Source organism: Anas acuta, chromosome 21 (genome assembly GCF_963932015.1).
Source record: "Anas acuta chromosome 21, bAnaAcu1.1, whole genome shotgun sequence".
NCBI lineage: Eukaryota > Metazoa > Chordata > Aves > Anseriformes > Anatidae > Anas > Anas acuta.
In genome coordinates this window covers 1,272,128-1,292,208 of record NC_088999.1, presented here as the reverse complement: position 1 = coordinate 1,292,208, position 20,081 = coordinate 1,272,128, and the positions used below count along the sequence as shown (strand labels likewise).

At 42.7% G+C, this 20,081-nt stretch overlaps 1 protein-coding gene across 2 annotated transcripts; it reads left to right on the top strand.

The window, feature by feature from the left end:
- The first annotated feature begins 203 nt into the window (after window positions 1-203).
- On the top strand, window positions 204-18,574 carry HTR1D (5-hydroxytryptamine receptor 1D). 2 transcript variants are annotated; one of them, XM_068657881.1, is made up of 5 exons: window positions 204-454; window positions 1,091-1,224; window positions 5,523-5,813; window positions 13,907-13,947; window positions 15,857-18,574. In XM_068657881.1, exon 5 carries the CDS (start codon window positions 16,717-16,719, stop codon window positions 17,851-17,853), a length of 1,137 nt encoding a protein of 378 aa, XP_068513982.1. In that variant the 5' UTR covers window positions 204-454; window positions 1,091-1,224; window positions 5,523-5,813; window positions 13,907-13,947; window positions 15,857-16,716; the 3' UTR covers window positions 17,854-18,574. The 2 variants fall into 2 exon arrangements, with proteins under 2 accessions (XP_068513982.1, XP_068513983.1); XM_068657882.1 differs by lacking the exon at window positions 5,523-5,813.
- Window positions 18,575-20,081: the final 1,507 nt, after the last annotated feature.

The following is a 20,081-nucleotide window of genomic DNA, read 5'->3' as shown; positions in this document are numbered from 1 at the left end:
CTCAGGTGATGCAAGCAAGGCCTGTGGGTCCAGTGTGGGGACCACCGCGGAGGAGGGAGACAAGCCCACCCTACCCTCTCCCCGCCGCCCGGGGCAGAGCAGCCCCAGTGCCCCAGCCCTCAGCCCGGGCTGCCCCTCGCGGGCAAACGTGGGCGCTCCACGGGGCGCATGCGGACCGGCGTAGCCGGCAGCACCTAGCTCCCCGCTACCCCGGCGCAGCCGGACGGGCTGTGGCAGCGCGGGCGGCGGAGCTCCCCCAGCCCGGTCCCCGGGGCTGAGCGAGCCGCGCCGCTGCCGCTGCCGCCGCGCCCGCCCGAGTGGAGCTGAGCGGAGCCGAGCGGCGCGAGACGCGTGGCGGTGGCGCAGCCGAGTCAAGCTGGAGCCGCCGCTATTTAGGGCGGGCACGGTAGGCGCCGCCACAGCCAGAGCGGGCGCGGGACGGCGGGGACGGCAGGTGAGTGCCGGCCGCGGGGCGATGCCGGGGAGGCACCGGCGTGCTGCAGGGCGCCGCCGGCGGGTGCCTCAGCGCCGACGGGACGGCCGCCGCCGCCGTGGTTTGGCCCGGCCGGGCGACGGGGTCCTTCCGCGGTGCCCGGTCGAAGTTGGCCGCTGCGGCGGGAGCCCACCGGGGACCGGGGGGGACCCCTCCCGGGGGCGGGAAGCGCTCCGTGGGGCTCCTCCACCGGCGCCGCTTCCTCCCGCCCTGCCGGCCCGTCGGCTCCGGGGCCGAGGTGGCCGCCGTCCTGCACCCCAGCGTCGGAGGCCGCCGCCGGAATGGCTCGCGGGGCGGGCGGAATTTGCAGGCCGGGGCCTGCGGCGGCCGCCCCCAGCCCAGTGGAAACTGTTGTGCCCGCGGGGGCCTGCGCGGTCCCCAGCCGCGGCTGAGTGGGGAGAGGTGGGAGCCGAGGAACACCGGCCGTGGACGTGAGTACGAGTTCATCTTTAAGGGAAGCATTGCGCTCACAAGCAATGTGGAGTTCTAAATGATTTACATTTTGATATTGCAGATCTTCTTCCCCATTTATACAGTGATATTTGGTAGATGAAGTGAACCGCTTCGAAAGTGTAATTTCTATGTGAAATGATCTAGGGAAAGCTTTGAGACACGGAAAACCGTGTTTCGGAGATCCGTCATGTTGGATTGGTCCTAGTGTTATCCCACGCCATCCTGATTTGTACTACGAGTGACCCAGCAGTCTGGCTTCTTCCTCACTCCTGCTTCAGGTATGATGGCGACCAAATGTCACTGCTGTTGTGGTGCTAGCATAAAGCTGAGAGCCCGCATTGTAATGTTATACTCCTGGAGTCATCCTTTTCTTTCTGTGTGCATGTACCTGCTTGGGTGTGAGCTGGGTTTTCCAGTTCAAAGCTGTCACTTCGAGCCCTTGTTCTGTCATTGTATGTCTCTTGTTGCTGCAAACAGTGGATGTGAAATATTTTTGGGGATGAGTATTGGTACCACAGCAAAGAGCAGGAGTTCAGCAGAATTATAAAACAGCCAATGACAAGGTTTGAGGCAGACAGTGATCATTTTTCCAGTATACCGTGGACACCAATATGTGAGACATGACAGGGGCTTAAAGGAGAATAAAATTTCCCCAGAGAGACCTTCTCTTCCCCAGTTTTAAGATTGATGTAAACTCCAGGGAAGAAACATCATTCACAAAACTAAGTGGGCAGCTGCCTTCAGAGCAGCGGAAAGGTACCTTTGCCAGTAATTGTAATTTCTTTATTGTTATACTGATGTCTATGGAATGTTAAACAGGTCATTCCAGGAAGCAATGGCTAAGATCCATGAGGTTTCTCAGGACAGATGTGTTTTTTTGTATTTACCCCAAAGTTAAGATGGTATCATAACAAAGAATTTAGCTTGTGCATCATACACTCCTCTTAAATATTAAAATGAACAAATATCACACATATTGTCAATCTGTTGTTTTTCATGTTGCCCGTAACATTTTTCCCTTTTACTCCCAGATCCTGGCTGTCCCAGAATAGCATAATCACCAGACATCACTCTTATTTCTTCTGAAATCACAGATTGTTCTGTCTTCTTTGCAGCCAGTGGTCACTCCCTATATCACACTTCCGGTAGGCTAGAAGGAGATCGAAATTGAGCACATGTAATGCAGGCATGTGTGAGTAAATGGCAGAGAATCAGAAAATAGAAAAATCAAATCTGCTCTGTGGTGTGAGCAATGCTGGTTCACAGCATTTTTAGAGTTCTGCAAAGTATATTTTTAAATTCAAACATGTCAAAATGCAGGAAGATGTGATGGGCCTGGCTGCTTTCAGTGTCTTTTACAGAGAGTAAGCATGATGACAGTACACAGTCCTCACCTAAATGCAGAACAAAAATCAGTGGCAAAGTGTTCCTACCTGGCAGAGTCACGGAAAAGTTCTTTCCTCCTGTTCATGCTCTGAAATGGTGAAGAATGGGAGCCCTGGTTCCCCAGTGGCACCCAGTGAGAAGCTGTTATAAGCAGTTGTGTCATTCCTTACCAGTTGGTGCATCATAGCATAAAGCTGAGTCCTGAGCCAGTTTCAGATTTGAACTATGGTGTCCTGCAAAGCTTGCACTGTCTTGGATTTTGGTTCATTTTGAGTTGGCTAAGTTTACAGTGTATTGAAATAAATAAAAATATAAATAGTATTTGCACTGTTTTTCACAGGGCAAAAGGCCCTTTCTAATCTATTTTGCTTCCTCAGTACTGGGCTGTTGGAAATCGTGTTTCAGAAAGATTGTTTAAGCTATTCTTAAAAAATGTCTATGACAGAGATGTCACAGTGTCTCCAAGCAAATCTTTTAAGACCTTCACTACCCTTACCATGTGCAAGGTCTTAACAGCTCAGTTTTCCTTGGTGCAGCTAAATCCCTCTCCTTTCAGTGATATTAGTCATAGTCATGGGGAACAGACTTTTCCTTCCTGTTCTGCAGCAGGCTTTCATGAATATAAAGTCTGTTGAACATCTCCAGCTGAGTCCTTTCTAGCCCAGACATGCCTGTTCATTCAGTTTATTCTCATAGATTCACTTTTCTGAAAATCCTCACTGCTTTCCTTTGACCTCTTCCTATGTGGTCCATATCTGGGGAACACAGTGCCCAAGGCTGAACACAAGGCTTCCATTTGGCTTTGTTCAAGATGAACAGATTAAGATCTATCAGAGGTCCTATTTAAGAATAGGACAAATCTACCAAAGTCTTTGCCACTTTAAAGGGGTACAATATTGTTGACACTGATGACAGTACATGTTGGTCCTACACTATGCAGAGCTATTATTTAGCTGGTTACACTCCATCATATGCTAGGACAGCTGCTTATTTCTACCTGAACTAAATACAAATCATAGAATCATAGAAACTCAAGGTTGGAAAGGATCTAAAAGATCATCTAGTCCAACTGTCCTCCTATCACCAATACTACCCACTAAGCTATTAAATCATCTCTTGTAGCACCTCGTCCAAGTGGTTCTTTAACACTGTCAGGGATGGTGACTCCAGACTAAACAATCCCAGTTCCCTCAGCCGCTCTTCACAGGACTTGTGTTCAGGCCCTTCACCAGCTTTGTAGCCCTTCTCTAGACATGTTCCAGGGCCTCAATGACCTTCTTGTAGTGAGGGGCCTAAAACTGAACACAGTACTCAAGGTGTGGCCTCACTAAAGCTGAGTACAGGGGGATGATCACCTCCCTGCTCCTGCTGGCTACACTATTTCTAATATAGGCTGGGATGCTGTTTGCATTCTTGGCGACCTGGGCACACTACTGACTCACGTTCAGCTGAGCATTCATCAACACTCCTAGGCCCCTTTCCTCTTCACAGTCTTCTAGCCACTCTGACCCTAGCCTGTAGCATTGCATGGGGTTGCATTGTCCATTGCAAGGACATCGAGGTGCTCGAGCGGGTCCAGAAAGGGCGACGAAGCTGGTGAGGGGCCTGGAGAACAAGTCCTGCGAGGAGCGGCTGAGGGAGCTGGGCTTGTTCAGCCTGGAGAAAAGGAGGCTCAGGGGTGACCTTATTGCTCTTTACAGATACCTTAAAGGAGGCTGTAGTGAGGTGGGGGTAGGCCTGTTCTCCCACGTGCCTGGTGACAGGACGAGGGGGAATGGGCTAAAGTTGCACCAGGGGAGTTTTAGGTTGGATCTTAGGAAGAACTTCTTTACCGAAAGGGTTGTTAGACACTGGAACAGGCTGCCCAGGGAGGTGGTGGAGTCACCATCCCTGGAAGTCTTTAAAAGACGTTTAGATGTAGAGCTTAGGGATATGGTTTAGTGGGGACTGTTAGCGTTAGGTCAGAGGTTGGAGTCGATGATCTTGAGGTCTCTTCCAACCTAGAAATTCTGTGATTCTGTTGTTGTGACCAAAGTGCAGGACCCAGCACTTGACCTTGTTGAACCTCATCCCATTGGCCTTTGCCCATCAATCCAAACTTTCCAGTTCCCTCTGAAGGGCTACCCTACCCCTCAGCAGATCGACATTTCCCCCCAACTTGGTATCATCTGCAAACTTATTGAGGGTAAACTCAATCCCCTCATCTAGGTCATCAATAAAGATATTAAACAAGATAGGCCCTAGTACCACCCCTGGGGGGACACTGCTTGTAACGGGACACCAGCTGGACTTAACTCCATTAACGACAACTCTCTGGGCATGTCCCTCCAGCCAGTTCTTTATCCAGAGAAGAGTATACCTGTCCAGGCCACGGGCAGCCAGTTTCCCCAGGAGAATACTGTGGGAGACCATGTCAAAGGCCTTGCTGAAGTCTAGGTAGACTACGTCAATATCCTTTCCCTCATCTACCAGTCTGGTCACCTGGTCATAGAAGGAGATGAGGTTGGTCAGGCAGGACTTGCATTTCATAAACCTGTGCTGTCTGGGCCTGATCCCCTGGATGCCATGCAGTACAAATACCTTGTACTTGTTCTTATACTCAAATTTGATCTTAATTTTGTTCTCTTTTATGCTAAAACCTATCCAGTGTTATATCACTGGAAGAAGTCTACCATCCACTTCATTAACCAAGCCATTACTGAAAGCAGTACCAGCTTCTGGGCCTTCTAGTTCCCATCACAGGAGAATTACATTCTGCATGTGTGTAGATAAACCCCTGTGTATGCTCTGACACATTTGGCTGCCAGTTCTGGATGAGGTCATTCAGCCCAAGGTTGTTCCCAGTTTCTTCCTGAATTGCGTCCAGAACAGAGGGTAAGGAGGAGCAGGATAAATGAATGCTTTTTCCAGGAAGTGTAAGGCCATGTTTCTGCAAATGTGCATATTGACTTTATTTACTAGGTGGGGAAGCACTGCATGAATGGTCACTGTCCTGCCCTCTGAAACTACCTCATTCCCTGTGTTGTCAGTAAGGGGGGAGATGGGGAATGAAGGGCATGTGGGTGCTCAGATTAAACATATGTATTTAGGCAGATCAATTTTACATCGTAGCTTGTATTTTTAATTCATGACTGTTTATTTCAGTGAAAATATCAGCACATCAACCAATGCCTTCCAAATTCCATTACAGGCAAAGCTGTATGATACTGTGTGTTACAAAGCTGTACATGGAAAAATTGTATTTCTTCTGGAGTTCTGGACTGGAAAAGAAAGCAGGCAAAGAAAAAATGGCTAAAGCTTAAAAGTGAAACTTGATGCATTTGGATGGCCCTGAGAAACTAATGGACCACTGCTCAGAGATGAAGTCTCATGGGAATGGCAGCATACCTTGAAACCAAGTTGAATAAAGCATCGACAGATGATCTGCAGAGCAGAGCACGGTGCAGTGCTGAACTGAGCGCAATTAGTTTGGCTGGAACCTGCAAGTATTTTTCCTTCTTTGTATCTCTTTCCAGCATCTATGATTATGGATTACAGCTGATTATAAAAGTGCCACACATCAGTGTGTTGTCAGCATTATTCTCATCCTAAATCCAAAACACAGCATCATACCAGATACTAGGAAGAAAGCTAACTGTATCCCAAGCAAAATCAGGACACAGACATGCCAGGTCAGGCCTTCTGCAGCAATAAGACTGTCCAGATCAGAAACAGCATCACTGTACTTGGCCTGAATCCCACTTTGCAGAACTTGGGTATGCCTGTGTTACAAAGGCACCTCTGGGCTTGTCTGCAAACCCAAATTCACTCTGTGTCTGTGCTGTGCACAGGTCACCTGGCACTGAGAGGCCTTCAGTGTGATGGAAGACTTGGCACAAGGCTACTTCTGGGGGCATGGGCTCATGCAACCTCATCTTTGCATGCCTATCTGCTGGGCTTCACAGGGACATTTAGTTGCCCATATGTGCCTAGACGTCAGTCACCTACATTTGAGCTAATTTTCTAAACTTTCTTTATAGTCAGAGGAGAGAAATCAGTCCTTTTGAGATGAGATTCATCAAATTGTAAGCAACAATATGATCTTCCTTCCTGGTAGTTAACTTAGGTCAGGTGATTGACTGACATGTTGGTCATTGACTGACATCTGTGATATGTACTGCTTAGTTGTATGAATCTCATCCGATGTGTTTAATCTCATACCACACTATATCTGATCAGCCCTTATAATTCCACTTATTGTATGATACTGAATAATAATGGAAGGGGAAACATGAGGAAAGCAAGTCATCGGAGATGTCTGTCGTGGTTGTCATTGGACACTGTAAGGCTGATGGAGTTAAGGAGTTTAGGTAATGCTAGAGCTAAGTGCCCTAGCTTCTTCCTCCAAAGAAATCATGGTAACGTACGCTGTGCTATAGCATCTATCAGCATCACTGCTCACTAAATCCCAACCTTTCTTTTTGATAATCATAGAATCATAGAATGGTTTGGGTTGGAAGGGGCCTTTATAGATCATCTAGTCCAGCTCCCCTGTGATGGGCAGGGACATCTTTCACTAAATCAGGCTGCCCAAAGCCCCATCAGAAGTCATATTTAGTTAAAAGATATATCAGCAGCTGTGGATTGGCAGTTAGCCATGGGCTGGATAGCTCTTACACACTGGCCATGTATATAGACAGGAGAGAGAAAATAAACAGCATTTTCTTCAAAGCTGAGCAAAAAAATAGAAACTGGGAAGGGGGAAGAGAAAGTACTAAACATTGCCAGTACTTGCTTGCTAATTACCATAGTTGCTATTTTAAAATAGGACATGTTTTTTATACAATTTAGCACTTAGATTACTGTTCTCTCTATCAAAGAAACAAAATAAGCATACCTGATTTACTTTGAAATAGTTACAATAATCTTAGCGTTAGAGATTTAATTGTGCTGCATGAACCATGCTAGAGTGAACATGTGAAATATCATGTATACTTCTCTGGAAACATGAACTCTTTTGTACCAGCTCCCCTTACAGTCAAGGAAGAGAGATGCTCTCCCTGAAGGGCAGGTTATTCAAGCTGTCTTAGCAGCTGACCGGCTCTGACTCTCAGATGTCTAAGTGGATTGTGATGAATCCCACCTTAACTTTGTTATTTGCACATGATACATCACTGAAGTAGGGGACAAGGAGAGGAATGCTGAAAACAGCGTTCATATTACTGAATTAATAATAACAAGTAGAAAACGTTATATCCATAGCAAACAGAATTGATATATCAGTGTAGACCTAATGTAATAAAGCTAAGAAAATAAAGTTTTATAATAATAAGCTTTGGAAATACACATTTTAATTTGACTAGCAATATAATGCTATCAATCAATGGTTAATCTATACGTATGGTATATGAGATTTGTAATTTCCTCATATTGGTTAGATAATTGATGAAGTGCAATAGCGTGTTGAATTAAGAAATGCTGATTAAGTCATCTCATAGCAAATAAAGGTCGGGAAGGTGCAAAATAGCTATGACTGGAGTATTAAAGCTCTACTTCTGGAAATATGTTCAAGTATTAAAAAGTTGTTTGGTGTTGATACACCTGAGATCTCATGTGAAAGCTCAGAAATGTCTTGAATAATCAGAATAACAATTCTAACCAGTAACACAGTTGTCTTGCTGCTCCCCATGAGAAATTCAGGTGCAAACTTGTGCTCCTGTTGATTCAGCTCAGTGTCTGAAGAATTTTTAATAATTTATTCTACTAATGCACATGCTTGCTACAAAGGGAATCAGGATCCTGTGAAAAACATCAGGATGCATGTGGATAGACCTGGGTTTATGTATAGATGTGATGCCTACACAGGCAAGTGCCTACACTACCTGCCTGATGTGTAGGCAGGAGGGATCCACCCTTTGTGCTGCATTGTGAGGGGCACCCACAGGACACTGGCCAAAACAAGGCCCTCTGCTGTGTGCCCAGAGTGCACAGTGCAATTTCATGGCTATGGGAGAGGGAGGACAACAGGCTGAGACCATGACGAGTGTCTGCTCCCTCCTGCCAGCAAAAGTGGTCCTGTACTCTGCAAAACCATGCTAAGTCCTCCAGGCAGGAGCACAAGACATCTTAGGGGAACATCACTCTGCCACACACAGTGGGGTTGAGAACAGTGGAGCAAAGAATTGATCTTGCCTTAAGTGCTGAGTGACATTAGTGTGGCTTTGAGGGTTGCTGCTTCCTGCAAGTGCTTTAGGCGTTTCCCAAGAACTGTGACTTCCAGCTCTCAGTCATTGCTTTAGTGAAAAACAAACGAGCAATTGCAGTTGTGCTCATTCCTCTTTCCTAGGGACAGGGCAGCTTGTCCCAAGCTAACAGGGACAGTTTTTTAGATTCCCCATGTTTTGCTCTTAGTTTAGTTTATGTACCCAGTGTTGAAATGATTTCCTCATCGTATGAGGATACTTCTATTCGAGATTACTCTGCTAACAGGTTGCTAACAGTAAGTTCAAATGGCTCATTAGCTTGTGTGTAATGGACAGCAAATAACCACAAATAATCACCATTGCTGTTCTTAAACTTTCTCTCCAATATATTTTCTTGTTCATTTATGATAATAATGTGGTAGACGTTTCAGTACATGGTGCTACCTAATTCTACTTTATTGTGCAAGGTACATGAGTATATATATTTTTTAAGTTTATTCCATCTCATCTATAGCTTTTGCAAAATGTTGTTCCTTCCCGTATCTGTTTCAGACAGCTTAATCCAAAGCCAGGAATCTAGTTAGGACTATGATTACTTTTGCAGCATATCCAGTTCTTCGTACTGGAACTTTGTGCATGCATTATGTGCATGCAAATCTAGTCACATTCCATTTTACTGATTTTACCACCTTTTGACGTCTACACAATCTGCATTTTCAGTGGTCCTAATTTTTCAGTACAATACACTGTCACGTTACTTTGTTTTTCTCCCGGAAGATGTGTCTTGATTTGACTATGTTCTGTGGACTGGCAAATTTTTATAGCTTCTTGAGCAAGTCTTGTCTTTGGTTTGTGTTCTGGTCTCAAAGTTGGACTATGCAAGCACTCTAATGCTGTGTACTTGAGTCATTGTCCCTAGTATACAAGAACTTAGAAACGTCTCCCTCTTTTGAGTTCTCCTATGAATGTCTTCTTCAAAAATATGAGTATTGTTAGGAGTGCCATCTGCTGTTTGCTAGGTCACACAGAGTGTGTCTTCGTTACTGGTCAAGGTTTCAGCATGACAGAATACATAGTTTATTTAGGCAAGATAGCAGATTCTATGTTTAAATGAAAAATTAAAGCCAGTTATGAAACAATGGGAAAGCAAATGGATTTTCATTGGTTTCCTGAAATTTAGCACCATTTTAAGCCGTCCCTGGCTGTTACCCAGCTACAAGGTAGAGCATATACTCTCTAATTCCTCTGACTTCAGTGTGAAGTTAAAAGAAACATTTTCAATATCTTAAAAGATATTTCATCATGTTCTATCTTTTTTCTGCTCTATTCAGTGAAAGAGCAAATTCTGAGCAATTTCATTTCAATATATTTATTTCTGTATATACTGCTTACCTCACACCGACACAGATATTCATGGGATCACCAAAGCATTCTCTTTGCACCTGAGCATTGTCAGAATGTGTTGTCAGCTGCATCATAAAATTGCTTTCTGCAAAAATCATCCTAATGGTAGCTGTACTCCAGAAGGGACAGGAATGTGTCCTGACTTAGTTTATGCTGTGGACTAAGTATCTTCGGAAATTTTGGGCATCTCTCCTGTCTCCTGTGCACGGGCTGCCGTTAAGTATGCTCATTGTCCACACGATGGCAGTCTAACTATCTTTTGGTGCTATTAACCTCACGTTTGCAAGTGTGCCCATTCAGGATTTTTCTTAGTTGAAAAAAAAGTATTAATAAATAAAAGTATTATAAACATATATATATTGTATATAGGTATATGTAAAGTATATTAAGTATATATAAAAATAAATTATTATAAAAGTAAATAAAAGTATTAAATTATTGGGAAGACATTCATTTTAGCTGGATAATAACTAATGTTAATTACATACTAGCCAGAACACTTATCTTCGGAGTACTCAGCCTCCTTAACCAGAAGTCTGGGACAGGTAGCATAATAACCCCTCCACAGTTCAGGTGGAAACAGAGACCTGTTGCTCTACCTGATCTGTCACAAGTCCATGGGGCCAGATGTGATCCACCTGAAGGTGCTGAGGGAGTTCGCGGAGGTGATTGCCGAGCCACTTTCCATCATCTATCAGTAGTCATGGTCAACCAGAGAGGTCCCAGATGACTGGAGACTTGTTAATGTGATGCCCATCTATATAGGGGTCATAAGGAGGACACAGGGAACTACAGGCCTGTCAGACTGACCTTGGTGCCAGGAAAGGTGATGGAACAGGTCATCTTGAATGCAATCATACAGCATCTGCGGGATAGCCAGGGGATCAGGCCCAGTCAGTGTGGGTTCATGAAAGGCAGTCCTGCCTGACCAATCTCATCTCCTTCTGTGACCGGGTGACCCACCTGGTGGATGATAGCAATGTTTGTTGATGTACATGTAGTCTACCTAGACTTCAGCAAGGCCTTTGACACGGTCGCCCATAGTATTCTCCTGGACAAGCCGGCAGCCCATGGCTTAGACAGGTACACACTTTGCTGGGTTGAAAACTGGCTGGACGGCCAGGTCCAGAGAGTAGTGGTGAACAGACTGAAATTCAGCTGGTGACTGGTCACCGGTGGTGTTCCCCAGGGGTCAGTTTTGGGGCCCATCCTCTTTAATATCTTTATTGATGACTTGGATGAGGGAATTGAGTGCACCCTCAATAAGTTTGCAGATGATACCAAGTTGGGGGGAAATGTCGATCTGCTGAAGGGTAGGGTGGCCCTTCAGAGGGAACTGGAAAGTTTGGATTGATGGGCAGAGGCCGATGGCATGAGGTTCAACAAGGTCAAGTGCTGTGTCCTGCACTTTGGTCACAACAACCCCATACAATGCTATAGGCTAGGGTCAGAGTGGCTAGAAGACTGTGAAGAGGAAAGGGGCCTAGGAGTGTTGATGAATGCTCGGCTGAACATGAGTCAGCAGGTTTGCCCATGGAGGTGGTGGAGTCACCATCCCTGGGGGTGTTTGAAGAAAGAAAGGTTGGATGTGGTGCTTAGGGACATGGTTTAGTGGATGGTAGTGGTGGTATGGGGACAGTTGGACCAGATGATCTTGAAGATCTTTTCCAACCTTAATAATTCTGTGATTCTATGATACTAAAGTACTAATTTTAACTGGAGCACCATTAATATTTTTTTATATCAACAGTAGTGACTGCCAACTCTCATAAATTAAGAAAGAAAGTCTCTCAAGCAGGAAAGTACATTCAAAGAAACTTATAAAAGTAGATCCAGAGCCCCTGATTCCTAAACACTTATGTATGCATGTAACTTTGTTTTCATAGCAATCCACTAAATTTGACATTTATTTATAGCATATGAAGTTAAATCATTAAGAAAATGTGTCTTTACAATAGCAGAGATACAGGTTTTAAGAGAATTTTATGTCCATCTGCATATCTCTGGGCAGAGCAACTGCCTGTCAGTTTTATTCAAGTAGCTCAAGAACTTGTGAGTAATGGAACTGTATTATGGTTATGTTTAAGTACTACACTGTGAGCTTTTATTCATTTATTTATACTTTTCTATATATATTTTGTGGTTCCATGCATTATATTGTGTAGAGGTACCTTACTGCTTGTAAGGGAAAAACATTTTGACTAACTATTCTGCATAAGTCCCAGGTGATAATTTAGCATATAAGTAATATATATTAATGTCTGCACAGTGAATACCCAAGATAAAGTTCTAAGTAGGGAATAAAAATTCTGTCAGGCCCACGCATTCTCAAAATGCTCAGGGAACTAAATCTCCCATTTTATTCTGAAACCAATGAATGATATTTAATAGCTGCCTTGCCGGATTATTGATATCTGATAGATGCTGCCCTGCCAGTCAGAACATGTAAGAGCTGCTCAACATGCTGTACATATTTCTTGGTCAAAGATTCACAACTGGAAGACATAGTTTATATGCACATGTGCAGGAGTTTATTAAAATTAAGAATATATGATACTTATATTTTCAGAAATACCTTGGGCATTGAGAACCCAGGTAGATACGGACTTCTGCGATTAGAATCCATTTTCCATTTGTCATTTCCATTTTCCATTTCTAAGGATTAGAATCCATTTTCAATGGTTTGAAAGTAGCCCTCATGAGGAAAGGCCTGAGGGTTTTGGTGGACAAGAAGCTTGACATGAACTGGCAATGTGCAGTTGCAGCCCAGAAAGCCAACCATTTCTGGGGCTGCATCAAAAGCAGTGTGGGAAGCAGGGCAAGGGAGCCGATTCTCCCTCTCTGCTCTGCTCCTGTGAGACTCCACCTGGAGAGCTGCATTTAGCTCTGGGTCCTCCAGCACAAGAAGGACGTGGAAGTATTAGAACAAATCCAGAGAAGGGCCACAAAGATGATCAAGGGGCTGGAGCACCTCTCATGGGAAGACAAGCTGAGGGAGTTGGGGTTGTTCAACCTGGAGAAGAGAAGGCTCTGGGGAGACCTTCCAGTACCTAAAGGGGCCCTAAAAGAAAGCTGTTGCGGGACTCTTCGACAGCGAGTATACTGATAGGACAAGGAGTAATGTCTTTAAACTAGAAAAGGGTAAATTTAGGTGAGATATTCAGAAGAAATTCTTCAGTATGAGAGTGGTATGAGGCACTGGAACAGGTTGCCCAGAGAAGATGTGGAGGCCCCATCATTGGAGGCCATTAAGACCAGGCTGGATGCATCTTTGAGCAACCTGATCTAATGGGAGGTGTCCCTGCCCATGGCAGGGCGATTGGAACTTGATGATCTTTAATATCGTTTCCAACCCAAACCATTGTATGATTCTGTGAAATCCTGCAAGCTGTTCCTCTGTCACAGGGTGTAGAAACCTAACCTGGACTGCTTCTGAAATTGACTTTCAGTCGTGTTAGCCTTATTCATGGGACAGGAAATAGCCAATGCACTTTAAGTAAGTGATAACTATCAGACTTGGGAGAATTTTTCCGTTGAACATACCACTGAAAACATTGTATGTTTATAAAAATGAATTCAGTAATTTATTATCTTTCAGGCATTGCTTAGTTTCTGTTAGACCTTTTTTCCAGTGTCAGGGTGTCTGACTGGTATTTTGAAGATTTATAATTAATTTAACTTCAGACTAGTTCATTTGAGTAGAAACATCATGCTTTGCAATTTGCCCCCCACCCTCCACCCTCACCAGTGATTGATAACTGCTGGAAGCAAGAGGACTTCTTTTAGTATTGTTCATGTAGTGGTGAGTGGATGGCATGCACTTAGTTTTATTTTTATAAAAATGGTTGTTTCTTGGCATATATGGGGAAAAGCTCAATATTACATTTTGCAGTAAATGAAATCAAGATTGTATTTGGCTTTAGTCTTTAGGTAATATGGTCGTTGTCTTTAATGTTGCTAATCAGTCCGTCTCATGTTTTTGGTTTAGGTTTTCTCCTGTGTGGGATGTCTGGTCGGCCCAGCATTCAGGTAAAGAGCTTTCTTAGACTCTAAAAGTGTAAGCTGTGATATGACATACTACTGAGTCAGAGAGTCAGAGGGATGGTAAAGGTGAAAAAAAAAAAAAAAAAACAGAAAAAAAAAAAGCGGAGAAGATAAAGGAAACTGACGTTTATAAGTGGAACTTTTATTTCTGGCCAAAATGAACAATAACAAATCTACATGACCAGATAATGCTCAGCCAAAGAGCTCAATGCAACTCAAGATCCAAAGTGCAATGGTATAAGCAGGGGTTTTTAACTTCTGCTTAAAATACATAGAAGTCCATTTGGACTTTCCAACTGCAAGACAGCTACACTTTCCAAAGAGATCTGACTAACTGTCTACAAACCTGATGTCTGTACCTGGCCAGTTTGCTGAAATTATCATAAAGAATAGTATTACTGTACACATAGTGTACAATGTTTTGGGGAATAGTCAAAATGGCTTTTGTAAAGGTAAGTTTGCCTCACAAAACTGTTGAAATAAGTAGGAAAAGTTGATGTTTGTATGGATTGGTTGAAGTCCAAATCATATAACATCTTGGATTTTTAAGAGACTTTTGCCAGAGGCAAAAGGAGGTAAATAAAGGAGGCTTAGACTACCTGTGATCTGGAAAGTATGTGAGTACTGAGGTGATGACATCTGCTGATGAGACAAAGCTCTTCAAGCATAGTAAAGACAAGGACTGACTGTTCAGAGTTGCAAAAAATGTTAGGTTAAAAAGTGGGAGAAGGGACTCAGTACAGAGAGATGCAAAAAGTGAGCAAACAGGAAATAAATCCTGATGTTACCGTTCATGCCCTTGGAATTATATTAATTGGGGCTGTTTAATGGAAATGTCAGATGAATGGTCTGTGATGATTAAAAAAGTAAATCTCAGGAACTGTTAGGAAAGGAATTGAGAGGAGAACAGGAATATCATTATGCTGAATCATTATTCTGTGGTGTATCCACATCTTCAGCTCTGTGATTCTGGTCCCTCTGTCTCAGAAAGAATGTATCAGAGTTGAAAAAGTGTGAGAAAAAGGCAAGAGTTGGGCTGAGCACATGGGCTTTTGCTGGAGACACATGACTGGATTTCTTTGTTTGCTACGGCCATTCTTATGTTTAAAAGTTCTTATCCACTGAGCTTTTGCTCAGTGTCACAACGGTGTACATTATGAAGAGGGTTGAGCCCTCTTGGAAAAAAAAAACAAACAGAGAGTAACAGTTTAGCATTAAATACGAGATTCTTCTGGGTCCCCTTATTGAAAAAATACACCTAAAAAGAAAAAGCATCTCTAAAAATAAATCTGATTGACAGAAGGTGGATATTTAAAAAACAAACAAAACAAACAAACAACAACAAACACACAAAACCAGAAAGTGTATTGTGTATTATGATAGGACTCAGGAGCTTGAGGGAGGCTGTTTGGCATGTTAGTGTTTCATGTAGAATATACGATGTTCTTGCTCCATAGATTCCTAACCAAGTGAATCTCAGTTCTCTGTCAGATGCTGTGAAGCTGCACTAGTTATGGTTGTTAGAGGCATTTTACATCCATGGTTGGGAGGAAGCCAGCCTGATGGTTATGTTCTTGAAGAAGTTCAGCATCTCTGCTAATAGCCTTCGGATCATGCTTCAAAGCTGTTCATGATCCATATTCAGGATTTCTTTCAAGAAAGTGTGGGTTGGTATAATGTAAGTGACATTCTTGTACTTGTGAGTGGGTCTGATTGAAAGATCTCAAGGAAATCTGTCTTAGAATGTTCTCTTAAGGTCTGTAAAGATTTCAGGTTACATTAAGTGAATCTAAAGAAACGTATGGAAAGCCTGTGGTTTGTATACGTAGATACCTCAACTTCCACAAATCCTGTATTACCATTTTGGACTAAAACATTCACTTTCTTTCTCCAGATCCCCTTAATCAGCCATATTCTTCCTCTTTTGAGGGAATCACCACAAGTCATTACAATCATTCACCATGTGTGCATGATCAGGAACATCTCAGTACTTGGAACATTCTTTGAGCTTCAGCGCCAATGCATTGAATTCTGGTAACCAACATGTGACTTCAGCATTTGAAGACTGAATGTGTGTTGAAAAGAAAATCAGAATGGTCTGGAGGAATAAATGAAAACAGACCCTTGCACTGTTTAGAAACAGGTCCCAATTTACAAACCTAGCAGAAATTATGTTTACAGGAGGAATCCAGACAGCGTTGTATTATATCTTGAGTGCTCTACCAGTAGAGTCCTTTATAAATATCAAAAGCCTGACATTCAGATATTAAGAGTGGAAGAGAAAATATTCTTGAGGATAGCTTTGTCCCCAACGCTAGGGCATCAATTACATGCCAGACATTTTTGTTTCAGCCTCCACTTTTCAATATTGATTCATGCAGCTTTGTAGAAGAAAAGTTCAGAGAGAAGGTGCAAAGTTCATAATGAATGACTTTGCCTTCATATACGTAGAAATTTCAAGATGAAAATGAAAAACGCTTGAATTTCAACTTACAGTACTTCTTGTAGTAAACAGCAGAATCATGTTTGGATGATTATGTTAACATTTTGCTTTAACAATAGCATCACATAAGATGAGATGGAAAATCTGCCTTAAGAGAGTACCTTGTCTACTGTGCAATCTGATGTTTTCAACAAGTTAATATTTCTTCAGTGTTGGACGCGAGTATGAAAAGTTCTATTTCAGCAAAAAGGTGAGCATTTTTCTTCATTGTCCCAGAAAGATTACATTGGAAAGTGAAATCAGTACAGAGGATGACTCAGTATAACCTTTCATCAGAGTTCTCTCTCCAGAGCTCAGCAAATAAGTCATTAAATTTTACCGAAACACCACTGGCTTTGGATGAAAGGACACTGTTAGGGCTGAAGATATCCCTGTCAGTCCTTCTGTCTGTCATAACTTTGGCAACGATCCTTGCAAATGTTTTTGTTGTTATTACAATTTTTATGACTAGAAAGCTCCACACACCTGCAAATTACCTCATTGGCTCCTTGGCAGTGACTGATCTTTTAGTGTCTGTTCTAGTGATGCCCATCAGTATTGCTTACACTGTCACCCACACGTGGGCCTTTGGCCAAGTGTTGTGTGATATCTGGTTATCGTCGGATATCACATGCTGCACAGCCTCAATCCTACATCTCTGTGTTATTGCACTGGACAGATATTGGGCTATCACAGATGCTTTGGAATATGCCAAACGCCGGACTGCTGGCCGAGCAGTGCTCATGATTGCTGTGGTCTGGATGATATCTATTAGTATTTCTGTGCCACCATTTTTCTGGAGGCAAGTGAAAACTCATGAAGAAATTGCAAAATGTACAGTGAACACAGATCAAATTTCCTACACAATTTATTCCACCTGTGGAGCTTTCTACATCCCAACTGTGCTTCTCCTAATCTTGTATGGTAGAATTTATGTAGCAGCTCGATCAAGGATTCTGAAGCCACCATCATTATATGGGAAACGATTTACTACTGCACACCTGATTACTGGCTCTGCTGGGTCTTCCCTCTGCTCCATTAATGCTGGCCTTCATGAAGGGCATTCCCATTCAAGTGGATCCCCAATACTTATCAATCATGTCAAAATAAAACTTACAGATAGTATCCTTCAAAGGAAAAGAATTTCTGCTGCAAGAGAAAGGAAAGCCACCAAAACTTTAGGCATTATTCTGGGAGCTTTCATTTTCTGCTGGCTGCCATTTTTTGTCATGTCTCTTGTCCTACCAATCTGTCAGGATGCATGTTGGTTTCATCCCATCCTACTGGACTTTTTTACATGGTTAGGTTACTTAAACTCATTAATCAATCCAGTCATTTATACAGCTTTTAATGAAGAATTTAAACAGGCTTTCCAAAAACTAATACATTTCAAAAAGTGCTTGTCTTGATTCTCTCCTATTGTGTTACTGACTCTTGTACAATCTTGCAGCCTCCCGTGAGATTTTCTGTGCTTTGATTCCTAGGGTATAGAGCAGTAACTGCCATCTCTGCTGCCCTGTGCTGTGCATGTAGCTGGGAACTTCTTGCCAATTTGCTTCTTTCTGTCTGGAATTCCGTGTATCATAAGAGAACTTGTCTGTCATCTCTCCAGTGATCATTTGTATATGTAAGATCAACATATGAAGTAAGGTTTTTAACAAATGAAAGACTGTGAATCAGAAAGCTGAGTTTTGTTGATGAGATGGCACATACTACCAAGTCTGGCATACCTTTCTAACCTGATGGGAGGAAAACATGTGCATATTTGCAGGACTTCAGTATTTCTGCTGTATATTATTAGCAATTTATGTAGACTGAGAAAATTTCTGGAGAACAGGATCTGATGCCTATGTTTTCTTTAGCATGTATCCTATCCATTTGAAATTGATAAAACCAGTAACTTTTTCAGAAAACATGTGACACAGCCTGGCTGTAAGCAGCAGGCACAAAGTCATAGCAAGTATGTAAGTTCTGTGGACACTTCACAAATTCATTGAAGCTACACTTCCGGTAAACTGCAGAAAGAAGACAGTTTATTTGAAAGCATTTTTACACATTTTATCATGAGTAGAATAGCCAGTGCAGAAATACCACAAAATAAATAGCATGAAGATTATTGAAAATTACCTTGATTTTATGTCTTTTTTTTTTTCTTTTTTCTTTTTTCTTTTTTTTTCCCTACACCCGATCTGAAACAAGAAAATATGTTTAGTACCAGTGTGGAATGACTGGGATATCAGAATGGAACCAGAAGTCTTACTCCTCAGTTCTAGTGCATATTTATTCCATACACATAGAAAAACAAAGCAGCGCTAATTCAGCAAAGAAAGCTGAACATTACTGTGTCTAATCCATGGGCACCCAGACTCCTTTAGGGAGCAACTAAGTGCTTAGGAGTGAGACAATAAAAACCTACTTTTGTAAGTCTTCGTGAGAATTGAAAATCTTCAAATGATATGTAGAAAATGAGAAACCCTGGGAAAACATTGAAAGATGTGGGCAACTGAAGACTGAAGTGTTTAGATAGGTAAAGGACAACTGCTAAGAGGAAGGAAATAATCAGTTCTCCATATTCATAGAAAGTAAGACAAGAAGACAGGGACGTAGAAGGGAGAGAATTAAGTGAAATGTCAAGAAAAACTTACTTAAAAATTAATGTTGTTGGACTAGATATGAAGTCACTATTTCAGTAAGTCTTTGAGAACTTGCCATATAAACTTCTGTCAGAAATCATGATGTCAGGATTCTCCTCTGGGGCAGTGGAAGTGGAGTAGGTCCCTTGTAACTTCTCTGTCTCTAGGATTATTTCCCGTTTTTGGAAGGTGGGAAGCTGGCACATGGAGGATTGCTCCAGGTCTTGGTTGAAGTCTCCGAAAGGACAGCACACTAAGTGCTGCAGCCCACGTTTCATTAACCTTTTTAGCATCACTGATCATGTTATAGCAGAAATATCGTGCTCATAATGCATATCAGTAGCATGCATTGCTTTGAAAGAATTATCCCATCATCCTTCTGATAGCTGTTCCAATTCTCAGTCTGATCAAATTCAACTCCATCATCCACTGCCTTAGCCATCCCAACACACTCCACCACAGGCCACATCCATCAAAGCAATTCAGCCTCTCCTTTGCATTTCTTTCACAGCCTTTTTCTTGTTGGTGGTGCCTCAGATGAGAACTGCACCATACAGTAACGTAGTGGAACAACCCACATACTGCAGGATCAGGCAGAGCAGTTATGTAGATGGCAGAATTACAGTCCTCTCTAGTTACACACAAAGAGTTTAATTGCCACCCTGCTTGGAGGAGCCTTTCCATTTGGCATTAACACAGCAAGGCAAGATTCATTTTAACATGACCCAGCAATGTTGCCAGCAGTGGCTAACCCCCCAGAACAAAGAGCACCTTGGAAAGTTTCCTGCAGTCATATAAGTACTACTATGAGAATGTCTGTGATATGACATCCCCTCGTTCCCTCAGGAGTCCTTTCCAGTCTCCCACAATGATAGTCACACAGCCTGAAGTGTGTATAATCCCAGAAGTCACAGTATCAGACTGTGTAGACTTTTTTTTTTGCTCTACAGGAAAAGGTTTCCTGTCATGAAGACACTGCTTATTTGTGTAACTATTAAACTTCC